Source organism: Vipera berus (genome assembly GCF_964194415.1).
Source record: "Vipera berus genome assembly, chromosome: 1".
NCBI classification, from domain to species: Eukaryota; Metazoa; Chordata; class Lepidosauria; order Squamata; family Viperidae; genus Vipera; species Vipera berus.
The window spans coordinates 100,859,746-100,874,658 of NC_138202.1; the positions used below are offsets into that span (position 1 = coordinate 100,859,746).

Below are 14,913 nucleotides of genomic sequence, written 5' to 3' on the forward strand. Positions count from 1 at the left end.
AACCTTTATTCTCATAACATGTTAATTCAATAACAATCGTAATCTTGCTCAGAATGATGTTTGAACCAACTTTCCACCCACCAACTCTAGGTTGTGTGTGTGTGTGTGTGTGTGTGTGTGTGTGTGTGTGTGTGTGTGAGAGAGAGAGAGAGAGAGAGAGAGAGAGAAAACGTGTTTTCAGCTGATTCAAAGATGCTAAAGTTGTTTTCCTGCAAACTGCTGGTCAGCTGATAGGTGGATTGCTTAAGATTGGGTGGGAGGGCAAGGCATAAGAGATTACATTGGTTGAAGAAGGGAAGATGACCCAGGGGACATAATAAGCAAAGATGAAGAGGACATAGGCAGACAGCTTTATGTATGCCTTCAATGCAGATCCAACTCCATTCTAATTGCAGCATCCAGGATAAATATGAAGAAAAAGGTTGTCAAGCTCCAGAGTCTTCATGTTTTATTTTACATACCTACTTATATATACGTATGCATACTTGGCATTTTAGACTGGTCTAATGAAATCCACTTCTGACGCTGGAGAAACTCACTCAACTTAGGTCAGCTTTGCAACTTTAGGCCAATCTCAAGAACTGTATTTCTGAAAAAAGGTGATTGAGAAAGTGATAATCTCACCATTTCATGTGCATGGATCAAATACCTCTGTTTCAGTTAGGCTTAAGACTAAGACAGAGCTTTAAGATTGCTTTGAGCCTCATGGTGAATGACTTAAAATAGAAACTGAAACTTTTATTTCTCCTATTTTTGCTATAATTAATCATAGTATTGTATAGTGGGCCACCTGGTGGAACTGGACCTTGGGGGGAATGAAGGTTTTACAGTAGATTATTACTTACTATTTATCTGTGTCAAAAAGCTTGTGCTGGGAGATACTTGTTCGGCATTTAGAATGTTGTATAGAATTCTGTCTTGTCCCCCATGCTCTTAAAACATCCTCATGAAACTACTGGGGGAGATTATTGGCATCTTTGTCTTTAATACGGTAATGCTAACCAGACATTCTGTCCACTATCATTTAACTGCAAAGAAGCAATTGATACTCATAAATGTTGCTTGATCCTTGGATTATACTGAACTTCTGGATCATAACCATACCATGCTGAGACGTTGTTGGGCAGTTTTTGAAAAGAAATCCTCCGGATTCCTTGGGTTGTGTACCAGTTGCCCTTATTACTGGATCAGGAGGCTCTACACTCAGTGACTCATGGCTTAATCATTTCCCGCATGAAATGGTCTGTACATGGGACTGTCCTTAAAGAGCATTTAGGAGCTTCAGCTGGTGCAAAATATTTATCCCTAGATCAGCACATGTAATTATACCATTGCTGTACAAGCTGCAGTGGGTACCAGTTTGCTTCCAGGTTTAATTTAAAGCGCTACATGGCATGGCGTTGGGTTGTTTGAAGGACTTCCTCTCCCAGATTACATCAACCTGTCCCCTAAGGTTCAGCAGACAGGCATATTATAGGTCCTGTTCTCTAAGGAATAATATCTGACAAGACCTAGGAGGAGAGCCTCTTTTGCCATGGCACATAACCTTTGGAACACTGTCCCCCTTGAGATCAGATTAGCCCCAACTTTATTGGTCTTTTGGAAGGAAGTAAAGACCTGCTTTTGTCAACTTGCCTCAAGATCTGGCATTGGTGGTATGGAGCCTACCAAATGGCTACTCTATTAATAAAAAGGATTGCATTCTCCTGCAGATTATGATTTTATGGTTTTTTAATATATTTTATGGTTTTAATGGAGTTTTGTAGTGATGTTTTTCGTATTTTGTATGTGTGTGTTTAACTCCATGAACTGCCCAGAGTCACATATGTGAGATGGGCAGTTATATACACTGAACAAACAAACACAAGCAAAATGGAAGCAGTACTGAACATGAGAAGATTTAGATAATTTATTTTTTGAAAAAATACATTATTTGCAAAGTTGAAATCATTTAATAGCATTTATTAGTAGCAGTTTAATTTCTTTTTAATTTTTGTACTGTTATTTATATATGCCCTGTTAACCGCCCTGAGTCCTTCGGGAGAAGGGCGGTATAGAAATTGAAATAATAATAATAATAATAATAATAATAATAATAATAATAATAATAATAATAATAATAATAATAATAATAATAATAATAATAATATAGACACGTCAATCCTGTCACCTCTTATCTATAACAAACAACTAGGCATCTATCATGCTGACTTTTGCTTTATTCTCCAGATATTGATGAATGTGATAACGAGTTCAATGGAGGTTGTGTCCATGAATGTTTCAACATCCCAGGCAATTATCGCTGTATATGTTACGATGGCTTCATGTTGGCTCAGGATGGTCATAACTGTCTTGGTAAGGACAAAAAGTTATTATGTACTGACATAATTATCGTGTGCCTAGAAAAGTCAAATGCTAATTCAGCGAAATACTTAAATAGCATTTTTGTTATTCCATGTATTTATGAAAATAGCAGAAATGTGTATTGTATATTAATCACAATTGGTTAATCAAAATCAGATAACCCTTATTTAATCTTAACCATGATTTAGATAATTACAAAATATATTTGTAAATGGTTGTTTATTTCAGCTAATCATAGCTGGGTTTTAAGTGGGCTTTAAATGACATCTGAACTGTAGTGAATCTAAAATGGAAAGTCCCTTTTTTCTACTTGAGCCCAAGCCAAGATGAAAAGGAATAAGAGAGTCCAAGGCCTACTGTGGTTCATGTTTATAGTGTTGGACCATATTAAGGGCTTGAAGGAGAGCTTTCTGTCCACAAGGCAGATTTGGTCTACCTGTCCCCACCAACCAAATCCCACTTCCATTCCACATCGAAGAATGAAGTGAGTATTTGTTATTCTCCTATTTTAGCCAAGCGAAATATATTTGTTGCTGCATACCAAAGAGAGCAATAGGCCATAGCTTTCTTCTAGAAGACAAAGGACAATAAGTAAAAGGTAGCCTGGAGGGAAAGATATGATAAGTATTTTTGTTACAACTATGCTTTTTCCATATATATCTTCAGTATCTATCGATATTTAGTTTGGGGGTTTGTATATCTATTGTTAGTCAGGAAAGGAATGAATGCATTACATATAGACAGTGGGGATGGGACTACCAGGAAAGAATTTAATTAAATAGATGCTGATCTGGCCTTGCTGATTTCTTTTATTATTGTCCTGTAATTTAGTCCTGAGATTAAAATACCTGTATTAAATAAGCCTCCTTCATGGATTACTGCCTTGTCGTGGCGAAGGGGCTTGCGTAATTCAATGAAGCTATGAGCTATGCCGTGCAGGGCCACCCAAGACGGACAGGTCATAGCAGAGAGTTCTGACAAAACGTGATCCACTGGAGAAGGAAATGGCAAACCACTCCAGTATCTTTGCCATGAAAACCCTATGGACAGTACCAAAAGGCAAAACGATATGACGCTGGAAGATGAGCCCCTCAGGTCGGAAGGTGTCCAATATGCTACTGAGGAAGAGCAGAGGGCTAGTACTAGTAGCGCCAGAAAGAATGAAGCGACTGGGCCAAAGCCGAAAGGACGCTCAGCTGTGGATATGTCTGGTGGTGAAAGGAAAGTCCGATGCTGTAAAGATTTTTTCTCCATAGGAACCTGGAATGTAAGATCCATGAATCAAGGAAAACTGGACGTGGTCAAAAAAGAGATGACAAGACTGAACATTGACATCTTAGGTATCAGCGAACTAAAATGGACAGGAATGGGTGAATTTAATTCAGATGACCATCAGGTATACTACTGTGGGCAAGAATCCTTCAGAAGAAATGGAGTAGCCTTCATAGTCAATAAAAGAGTAGGAAAAGCAATACTGGGATACAATCCTCAAAATGACAGAATGATCTCAGTTCGAATCCAAGGCAAACCATTCAATATCACAGTAGTCCAGGTCTATGCCCCAACCACCAGTGCTGAAGAGGATGAAATTGACCAGTTCTATGAAGCACTACAGCACCTTATAGAACTAACACCAAAAAATGATGTTCTTATCATCATGGGGGATTGGAATGCTAAAGTAGGAAGCCAAAAGATAACTGGAATAACAGGCAAGTTTGGCCTTGGAGTGCAAAATGAAGCAGGGCACAGGCTGATAGAATTCTGTCAAGAGAATACAATGGTCATAGCAAACACTCTTTTCCAACAACCCAAGAGACGGCTCTACACATGGACATCACCAGATGGTCAACACAGAAATCAGATTGACTATATGCTCTGCAGCCAAAGATGGAGAAGCTCTATACAGTCAGTAAAAACAAGACCAGGAGCTGACTGTGGCTCAGACCATGAGCTTCTCCTTGCAAAGTTTAGGCTTAAACTGAAGAAAGTAGGGAAAAGCACTAGGCCACTCAGGTATGAATTAAATCATATCCCTGTTGAATATACAGTAGAGGTGACAAATAGATTTAAGGAATTAGATCTGATAGACAGAGTGCCTGAAGAACTATGGACAGAGGTTCGCGACATTGTACAACAGGTAGCAACCAAAACCATCCCAAAGAAAAAGAAATGCAAGAAAGCAAAATGGCTGTCTGAGGAAGCTTTGCAAATAGCTGAGGAAAGGAGAGAAGCGAAAGGCAAGGGAGAAAAAGAAAGATACACCCAGTTGAATGCAGAATTCCAGAGAATAGCTAGAAGAGATAAGAATGCCTTCTTAAATGAACAGTGCAAAGAAATAGAAGAAAATAATAGAATAGGGAGGACCAGAGATCTTTTCAAGAAAATTGGAGAAATGAAGGGAACGTTTAATGCAAAAATGGGCATGATAAAGGACCAAAATGGCAGGGACCTAACAGAGGCAGAAGAGATTAAGAAGAGGTGGCAAAATTACACAGAAGAACTATACAAGAATGAGCTTAACGTCCCTGATAATCACAATGAGGTGGTCACTGACCTCGAGCCAGACATCCTAGAATGTGAAGTGAAGTGGGCCTTAGAAAAGCTGAGCAACAACAAAGCTAGTGGAAGTGACAGTATTCCAGCTGAGCTATTCAAAATCTTAAAAGACAATGCAGTAAAAGTGCTACACTCAATTTGCCAGCAAATTTGGAAAACTCAACAATGGCCACAGGATTGGAAAAGATCAGTTTACATTCCAATTCCAAAGAAAGGCAGTGCCAAAGAATGTTCAAACTATCGCACCATTGCACTCATTTCTCATGCTAGCAAAGTCATGCTTAAAATCCTACAAGCTAGACTTCAGCAGTATGTGGATCGAGAACTACCAGAAGTGCAGGCAGGATTTCGAAGAGGCAGAGGAACTAGAGATCAAATTGCCAACATACGCTGGATCATGGAGAAAGCTAGGGAGTTCCAGAAAAACATCTACTTCTGCTTCATTGACTATGCTAAAGCCTTTGATTGTGTGGATCATAACAAACTGTGGCAAGTTCTTAAAGAGATGGGAGTACCAGACCATCTTATTTGTCTCTTGAGAAACCTATATGCGGGTCAAGAAGCAACAGTGAGAACTGGACACGGAACCACTGATTGGTTCAAAATTGGGAAAGGAGTCCGGCAAGGCTGTATACTGTCGCCCTGCCTATTTAACTTATATGCAGAGCACATCATGAGAAAGGCAGGGCTAGATGAATCAAAAGTTGGAATTAAGATTGCCGGAAGAAATATCAACAACCTAAGATACGCAGATGATACCACTCTAATGGCAGAAAGTGAAGAAGAACTAAAGAGCCTCTTGTTGCAGGTGAAGAAGGAGAGTGCAAAACTTGGGTTGAAACTTAACATTAAGAAAACCAAGATCATGGCATCTGGCCCTCTCAATTCCTGGCAAATAGATGGGGAAGAAATGGAGGTAGTGACAGATTTTATTTTCCTGGGCTCCAAGATCACTGCAGATGGGGACTGTAGCCAAGAAATTAAAAGACGCTTGCTCCTGGGGAGGAAAGCCATGGCAAATCTAGACAGCACACTAAAAAGCAGAGACATCACCCTGTCAACAAAAGTGCGTATAGTCAAGGCTATGGTCTTCCCAGTTGCAACGTATGGCAGTGAAAGTTGGACCATAAGAAAGGCTGAGCGCCAAAGAATTGAGGCCTTTGAACTGTGGTGCTGGAGAAGACTCCTGCGAGTCCCTTGGACCGCAAGGCGATCAAACCGGTCAGTCCTAGAGGAGATCAATCCTGACTGCTCTTTAGAAGGCCAGATCCTGAAGCTAAAACTCAAGTACTTTGGCCACCTAATGAGAAGGAAGGACTCACTGGAGAAGAGCCTAATGCTGGGAAAGATCGAGGGCAATAGAAGAAGGGGACGACAGAGAATGAGGTGGCTGGATGGAGTCACTGAAGCAGTAGGCGTGAGCTTAAATGGACTCCAGAAGATGGTAGAGGACAGGAAGGCCTGGAGGAATGTTGTCCATAGGGTCGCGATGGGTCGGACACGACTTCGCAGCTAACAACAACAACATTAAATAAGCTTCAAAGAAAAATGTGGACATTAATATCTGCATTTTTATTCATGAAATTATAAAAAAAATAGAAAAAAGCATTTTTAGTGGGCAGCTTCATGAAAAAATTAAACTTTGTATTTATTTAGAAAAATAAATATCTGTGGCGTTAAGTTTTGTTGAGTCTAAAGAGGAGTGATAGGAAAAATAGGGCCACTATCCAATCAACTGAATATTTAGTTCATTACTGCTTAATGGTTATTTGTGTGCAACTGGTATAAACTTATTTATTTATTTATCACCCATTTCGCTTCAAAGCAACTTTGGGTGGCTTACAGGTCTTGCATGGAATTGGATCCAAACTGGTACCGCTTATATTTCAGATATGGATGAATGCTTGGTCAATAATGGAGGCTGTCAACATGCTTGTATCAACACAGTGGGTAGCTATGAATGTCGTTGCAAGGAAGGATTTTTTCTCAGTGATAATCAGCACACCTGCATTCACCGTTCAGAAGGTATAAGTCTTTTCATTTCTACAAAAACATGCTTGAGGCCCTTCCTTTTTTCCCCACCACTCAAAATCAAATTCCTTGAATTACGTTGTAATATGGAATAATCATACAGTATGTAGAGTTTCTAAAGATGTTAGATGATATGCTGATGAGAAAAGGAAAAATTGTAGCCTGCCTCTTGCCTGTTTTTAACTATTACATTATGCGGATATTGTATTGACAGGTATACATGATTAGACAATAATTTCCCAGCATGGGAAAGCATGGACAAGCATGGCTAGGAATTCATTTTTATTGCATTTTGGGAATGGATGCCATTAAAACCAGTCAACATTCTCTGAGTTAGTGGAAGAAAGGATGCAGAATTGGTACCCATTCCTCATTTATACCTTCTGCCTCTTCCACTGTGTGAAGGCGCTCTTCCCTTCTTTTTCTCATGCTCGTTTGACAGGCTTGTTGGAGCAACTGTGGTTTACACGCTGTCGTGGTAAAAACCCAATGGAAAAGACGAGACAGCAACACAAACCAATAATTCTTACTTTAGGATTCAGAGGTTTATTTTTCTAATAATTTCGAACATAGCAAGCATAATAACACATCATCATGTACATTAATAACCCCTTGCAATGAGGACCAAATGGTTATAGCAAATTCCAACAGTACAGCTATAGACCAATGGCAAATCAGTCAGGTCCAGTCCCAACCTTTTATACCCTTTCTTGTTCTAAGACTGTAGTCAGATGGTCCGCTGACTTTTGCTGACTTCTGCTGACTTTTGCTGACCTCTTACTGACCCCCTGCTTTCCACATATACTTTCTGCTGAACATAACTTTCCACATATACCCGTGTACGTTGCAACCCACATCCATCAGCTACTTTCAGTTCTCTATTTCTCCCATGGTTATAATACTCACGTTCCAAATATACATAGACCTATCTACTTTGCAATTTCATATTGCACAAAGCTCAGCAGATTACAGATAGTACGTTTGTATTGTGAAATAATATAAAGTTCAAGTCAAAGCTTTGTTTTAAATCACTACTGTGGGGCCTATCACAGGTTTGCTCCAGACTCATCTTGTTATATGAGGAGGAGGCTATATTTTCATCTCCCACAACGCTTAAAGCAGGAATTCAGAGAACCTGTACTTAGTGATGGAGCCTTGAAACTTGTCCTCAGTGAGCATTCTTAAAATGGATGAAAAAAACTAAAGATACTGACTAAGAGATTATAGTGAAACCTTTTTGCAAAACTCTTCTCAATTTTAATATTAATTAAAAAGACATTCCTTTTACATTATTATAGGATCACTATGAATCTCACTTCATTTATTGGGTTTGATTGATATTTGATCAGAATGCTTTAGAACTCCTTTCTAGATCATTTTCTATATTAAGTTTTTGGAAAGGAATTTTCAGAACACATAAAATTAGCTTGTATTGATAAAACCTATTAGTGATATGGAGGAGCCGTAAATATGTGTTTGCAGATGATGAGGATGATGAGTTGCAAAATCAAACTACTTATTTGCTATGCGCCATTCTCATTCATTTTACAGAAGCTCAAGGTTGTGAGAGAAAATTAGTTTAATTAGCACCGTAGTTGCATTATTTACTCCTTATGAAAATGTTATCGCTATACAAGTGGTATCTTTTGAATTTCAAAACTTAAGGCTTTTATAGAAATAAGATTAATTGTTCTTTTTTTCTATAATGTTATTTAAATGATATGAAAAAAATAATTCTTAATTTTACAAACTCTTTCAATCAAAAGGCATTTAACTATTCATAATGTATTTGTGATTAGTAAAAAGCAGTATTTCAGCATGTGGCTATTTCTTTTTCACTACAACTCTCAGGGAAATAATTTAACATTTTCTCTTTACGCAGGTCTGAGCAAATCAGAATTCTCTATTTGAAAAGTTACCATCTTCAGTAAACTTTGCCAAAGTACTTGCTTATACAGTATAACCCTTGGTTTCTGAATGTGCACAAAGAAATCACGCTGTTAGCAGAAGCTAAGCTGTTAATTTTCTTAATGCTTTTTATATGTCTTAGCTAACTGATGATCACATGGCATGTTGAACCTTTCAAATGCCACACAACAGAAGAGTTAATAAGACTAATTTGTGATCCTTTGTAATAGAAAAAGACGGACTGACAGCATAATAGTTATTTGCAGGTTTAATATGGATTTTTGTGTCTTTTGTGTTTCTGGAGGGGCGAAGACATCATTGTATTCCTAGTTTTCTCACTGTGGGAAAGGAATCAAGGAACCAGTAGAGCAGAATAATCAAAGCAATATAGCAGCTATCCCTTTGTTAGTCAAAGTCACTTTAGAAGAAGTATGTTGGAATGAAAGCGTGGCTTATTAAAATGCTGCAGAATTTTCTAAGAGTATGATGCCCGTCACAGTTTTTCCTTGGGATAAAGAAAGTAACAGCAAACAAAATTTAATTCACAAATCATAGGACAGCTTGATTTGGAATGCATTATACATTGTTTTAACTACTACACTGTTTTCAAGCTGGAATGAGGAGCTCCTGATGCTCATAATGAATTATGCATCATTATTAGGTAGCCTGTAAATTAGTCCCACATATGTCTCCACCTTTTTGAATGCCCTGTGGATTTAGATGTTTCCTCTCCCCCTGTCCTCCCTTGCTCTGAAGGTTTAATGGGAAAAGATATTGGAAACTTCATTTCCAGAATTCATAGAATCTATTTCTTTTTTGTTTATGTTCGATCTGGGAGACTTGCTTCTCCTTATATTAAATGGAGATAATTGTTTGCATATGCGAAATACTAAAAAAAAGGCTGATCCATCTCAGATAATTATTTTCCTAATTGGAAGTTCACCGCGAAACCTACGTCCACCCCTCAGATTATAAAAATGATTCCATATTGAATATTTATTATGTTTATTGGCATGATATGGGAAGTTTTGTATGTGTATGTGCATTATTTGATTTAATGGTTGGAGGGTAAAATATTTTTTATTTTTTTATTTAAAGCATTTATATAGCCACCCTTCTTATTTCTGTTAGAAAACAAAATATCCCCAGAGAGTTAGAATCTTTATTAAGATTTTCTTACTGAAATCTGTTCAATTACAGACATGCTTTGCATGGTCATCGAAAATTACAGAAAGTCTCTAATGTGAATTTCCTTTAAGTCCCTTTGATTAGATGCTGATAATAAAGAAAAATCTAGACTTTAACAAATATGTGTTTTCTTGATTGAGTCTGTTATAAGAAATAAATCAGAATAAGAGATAATTCCATGTGTCTACATATTTAGAATGAATTATATTCCCTCTTCTTCAGCTAACAATAAATCAGTAGCTTTCTTTCCTTGGATAAATGTTTGTAGAAGATGCAGGAAGGTTTTACACATTTCTTAGACTGAGAAAGAACAAGCTGTTTTATTCTTTATATGGTGGGTATGTTTCTCCATGTTTAGCTGATATCAGGATGAATTTCAAGGAGACTTTCTCCATAATTTTACATTCAGGTTCATGAACCAGTAGCAAGTCTTTTAGAGAAGACCAAACTTTCAGTAAATGTATCTTCCAAAATTAGATGTGCTTATCTTGTCCGTGTTAAAGACTGGCCATAAAATTACCATAAAATCTATTGAGAGGGGAAGACTCACTCATATATATACATTTTGTATGTATAGTGACCAGGTTGATATTCTCTAAATGTTTATTGAACTTCTTGAGTTCTGTTAGTTGTCTGTCCTGTTACTGAGGTATGCTACATTTGAAATACACCGAGGATCCATCTTCTGCTTATATATCTTCCAAATCACCTCTCTCAGCTCATCCTATTCCATGAAACATTGTGAAGGTAACACTGATCCACAATTAATTCCCCCATTTGTGCCATTTTTACAAATTATAATAGATTTATAAATTTGGTGGAGGTCCTTTGTATTATATTTCTATTCTTGGTATATAAACTTTGTTCCTTTTTTTCATATGAGGTAGATTGTCTAAATATCTAAAATCTGTTGCCTGTATTTTAAAAGCTCAGAGAATACTGATACATCACACTGATTGTTTTGTAGAAGGGGTGAGCTGCATGAATAAGGATCATGGTTGTGCCCATATCTGCAAAGAAGCGCCAAAAGGAGGAGTGGACTGCGAATGCAGACCTGGATTTGAACTGGCCAGGAACCAAAGAGACTGCATTTGTATGCAACATTCTATACATACCTGACTGTTATGTAGCCCCTCTGATCAGAAGGAATTGCTGAGCATCTTTCTTCCCTTATCTGATCATCTCTTGGTTTAAAAGATTTTCACTGTTCACTTGGTTTTGTTCACTTCTGTTCACCAAAGTTTTGCCTTGTGATAATTTCAATGATTATCACATACAGTAGATGGTATGCATGATTGAAGTGTGCAGTAGATGGCATGCATTAGAGATGTATTAGATTGCAAATTTTTCTTTGTAGAATAAATCCCTTCCAAATCTGTTATTCTGTTTTTTTCTTTCTTTGTAGAATTTTAACTGAATTCAACTAGAGCTTTTGAAATAGAATTCAGTAGCCAAAGATATGTAAAATAACTGTTGGTGTCCAATCTTGAATTCAGTATTAGGTCTTCTGGTTGACTTTCTAATCAAAGAACTAATCTACAATCTAACCTATCAGAAGTTACTATACCTCAATTAAGTTAAGCAGCATTATTTTTGAATAGGCAGGAATAGCATTGCCATACTTAATATCCATGCAGTTTAACCGAGACCATGGGTGTCCACAGAAGGATATAAAAATCTGTAAGATAATGGATATAGTGTCCTAAATGAAGCCCCATATCTTTTATATATGTATGCAATATCAACAGACATTCAGAGTGGGGGCAAGGGAAGGCCTCAACCACTGTGTCATACTCAACACCATGCAGGTTTAAGTGTAAGTTGACGACTGAAAGAAAGTGCTATCTAAATGTCAGGTTTGATTCTCAAATGAAAATATGCCTGTTACATTACTACAATAACTTGGTTTTCATTGACTCATCAATTTTATACAATATAAATCAATGGATTTAAAATTTAATGTATAGTATTAAATAATTAAATAGTTATTTAACTATTAATTATTAATAATATCAGTTATTAATATCAATTATCAATTTATCATATGAATAGTATAATGTATAGTATAAGAGTCACTTATAAGATGGGCAGCCATATACATTTGATAAATTCATAAATACAAAAATTATATTTAATTGCCTTACACTAATTGTTAAAAGGAAGAATGCCAATGTCTGGAATGGTATAGGATCTCCTGCTTGTGCATGGGGTTTGACTAGAAGACCTCCAAGATCTCTTCCACCTCTGTTATTCTGTTATTCTTTAATTTTGTTGCTACACCTGCACTTAATAAATGTTGACTTAGGAATTATATTAAGTTACAAGGATAGATAATTTTTCTGCTAAAGTGGCTCATAGACTTACAACCATATAGGACTCAAAGAGGCAACATTCAAGGTGGAGAGAACCTGAGTTCAGAAGGATATATACTTTATAAATACTTCAGAAGTTTAATTGGACCTTTACTTTCCAGTGACTTGCAATCATGGAAATGGAGGCTGCCAGCACAGTTGTGAAGATGCAGAAGATGGGCCTGTCTGTGGATGTCATCCAGATTACACAGTGCATGCCAATGGAAAAACATGTATTGGTATCTCACTTCTTTTCTGCTACATTATGTGTAGACAAGTTGTAAATAAATATGTATCAGTTTTTGAATGATTTCTCTCAGTAAAAATATAGATTTCTTTACAGTTCACTTAAAAATTGCAGAAAATCCAGGTTTGCTTATGAGTGAGAAATGTGTTGGATTGGGGTTAGTCACATAACAGCACATGCACATAACAATGGGCTATGATGACGGTCCTGACTAATTAAAATACAAACTTCCATTAAAACAGCTGTCCCCCAACCTTTCTGGCTCACAGGTGGCAGCAGCAGGCAGGGGAAGGAGAGGGGCGGGACTCCTTACGTGCACACAACTTAATCCCGCATGTGAACAAATGAAGCTTTGTATGTTCGCCCGCTGGTTGTGTGGTCTGGTTCCCAATGGGCTGCTGACTGGCCCGGGGGTTAGGCACCTGAATTAAAATATTTCCTTTTAAAATATTAGAGCATCTACTGTTTATTCTACTAAAGCTCTTACGTCTGTAGCCTTTAATTGGGCAAAATGGTGCATCGTAAGGTAACAATTTTTGAACCAAGGTACCTCAAATTGGGCTAACTTATCAATGCATCCAAAATCCAGGGAAATGAAATTTGGAGAATGTTATGAAATATTTTATGAAATAGAAACCATCATAAAACATGTGACATAATAAAAAATGTCATAAACATTCCCTATGGTCAACTTCTAATGTTTGGCTATGCTATAAAGTTCAGCATGGGTTACTTTCAAAGCAAGCTACATTTCTGAATATCTCCCTAGAATTTTAAGAACTTTTCCAGTACTTTAGAAACTTCACTATGGTTGAAAACATTAGAAATGCCATCCTGAATTCTCTTGTCACAATGGTAGAATAAACATGTAACTAATATGATTAATAAACTAGGCAGTATATATTAGGAATTATATACTGTGTTTCGGCCAAAGATTAGGATGTAGTAAATATTAATTATTTGTACTGTAATGCTGTTAACATGATATGTTCTTCAAACATAAGTAGTGAATTTGAACCTTGGTGCCTTCACTTGAAGAATTGATAATAGCAATAGCATTTAGGCTTATATACCAGCCCATAGCACTTTACAGCACTCTGTGGGTAGTTTACAATGTAAAAGCTTTATTTGCATATTGCCGCCAATAATCTGGGTCCTCATTTTACCAACCTTGGAAGGATGGAAGGCTCAGTCAACCTTGAACCTTGTCAAGATTGAACTCAAGTCTGTCGGCAGAGTTTGACTGCAATATGCCCTTTAATCATTGGGTCACCAGGGCTCTTTAAAACTTAAATACTTAAATTGATTAAAATATCAACATATCATGAAAGTCTCTTATTTGGCCATTATATCATAAACTCAAAAGAATTTAAAAGTTGGTAGTGATCCTAGAGATCACCTTGTCCAATCACCTGCCCAGTGCAGGGATCCAGTAATGTGGCATCCCTAAGAGATGGGTTTTCCAGCCTACTGCTGATGAATTCTACAAATAATCAGGCATTGTATCAGGTACTTTATGTAAATTAAACTTGTTGCTTATTGACTATAATAGCTGTATGACAAAGGAGATCATCAGTGTTATAAGAGCAGCAGGGGGGGGTGTTTTTAAAAATAGTTGGAAGGAATAATCTGAAAACTTGGGCAGGAAAGAACACCAATTTTTTTATGGCAGAGAGGAAAAAAAACAAGATGGCCAAAGAAGCTGCTCTAAGAAAATATATTTTATAAGCAAAGGGAAACTCATTATCCCTTAGGAAGGTTTTTGAGTTTTTACTAAAAAAACACATTCTAGATAAAACTGAGCCAGAACAAAACTTATTTTCTACAGTCCTTCATTTTTGATGATAATTTCTTTTCTTTTATATAGCATGTATCAAATAGATATATATGAGCTGGATCACACAGGATTACTTAAATAAATTTTTACTCCATGCCTGACCATTTGATACTTTTTTTCTCCTTTTCCATACCAAGAAAGAATAGAAGCGACCACAGAAATCTCTGAAAACAATGTTACGGCAGGAGCTGATGCAGATAAACGAGTGAAGCGGCGACTGCTTATGGGTAAAGAGATGTTCAGGTCTGATAATTGTTTGTAAGAGATTTCCAAGCTTTGCTGTATGAATAACACGAATAACAACAACTGCTGTAACGATTTTACAGAAACTGAAAATACTTATTTCACCTAATGAAATTAATGCAATTTCTATATGGTTTCAGTTCAGTACGGTTAGGCACCAATTGTCCCGGCCACTGCAGAACTTCTCA

General features: G+C 37.0%; 1 protein-coding gene across 1 annotated transcript in view; it reads left to right on the plus strand.

Moving 5' to 3' along the window:
- The window catches only part of SCUBE2 (signal peptide, CUB domain and EGF like domain containing 2), a gene marked incomplete at its 5' end in the record, with an annotated part of 60,559 nt that overhangs the window by 9,510 nt on the left and 36,136 nt on the right, over window positions 1-14,913 (plus strand). The window contains 5 exons of the mRNA XM_081313418.1: window positions 2,230-2,355; window positions 6,811-6,945; window positions 11,015-11,140; window positions 12,521-12,637; window positions 14,620-14,709. Coding sequence (XP_081169544.1) covers window positions 2,230-2,355; window positions 6,811-6,945; window positions 11,015-11,140; window positions 12,521-12,637; window positions 14,620-14,709 — 594 coding nt within the window. The remainder of the gene's footprint in view (window positions 1-2,229; window positions 2,356-6,810; window positions 6,946-11,014; window positions 11,141-12,520; window positions 12,638-14,619; window positions 14,710-14,913) is intronic.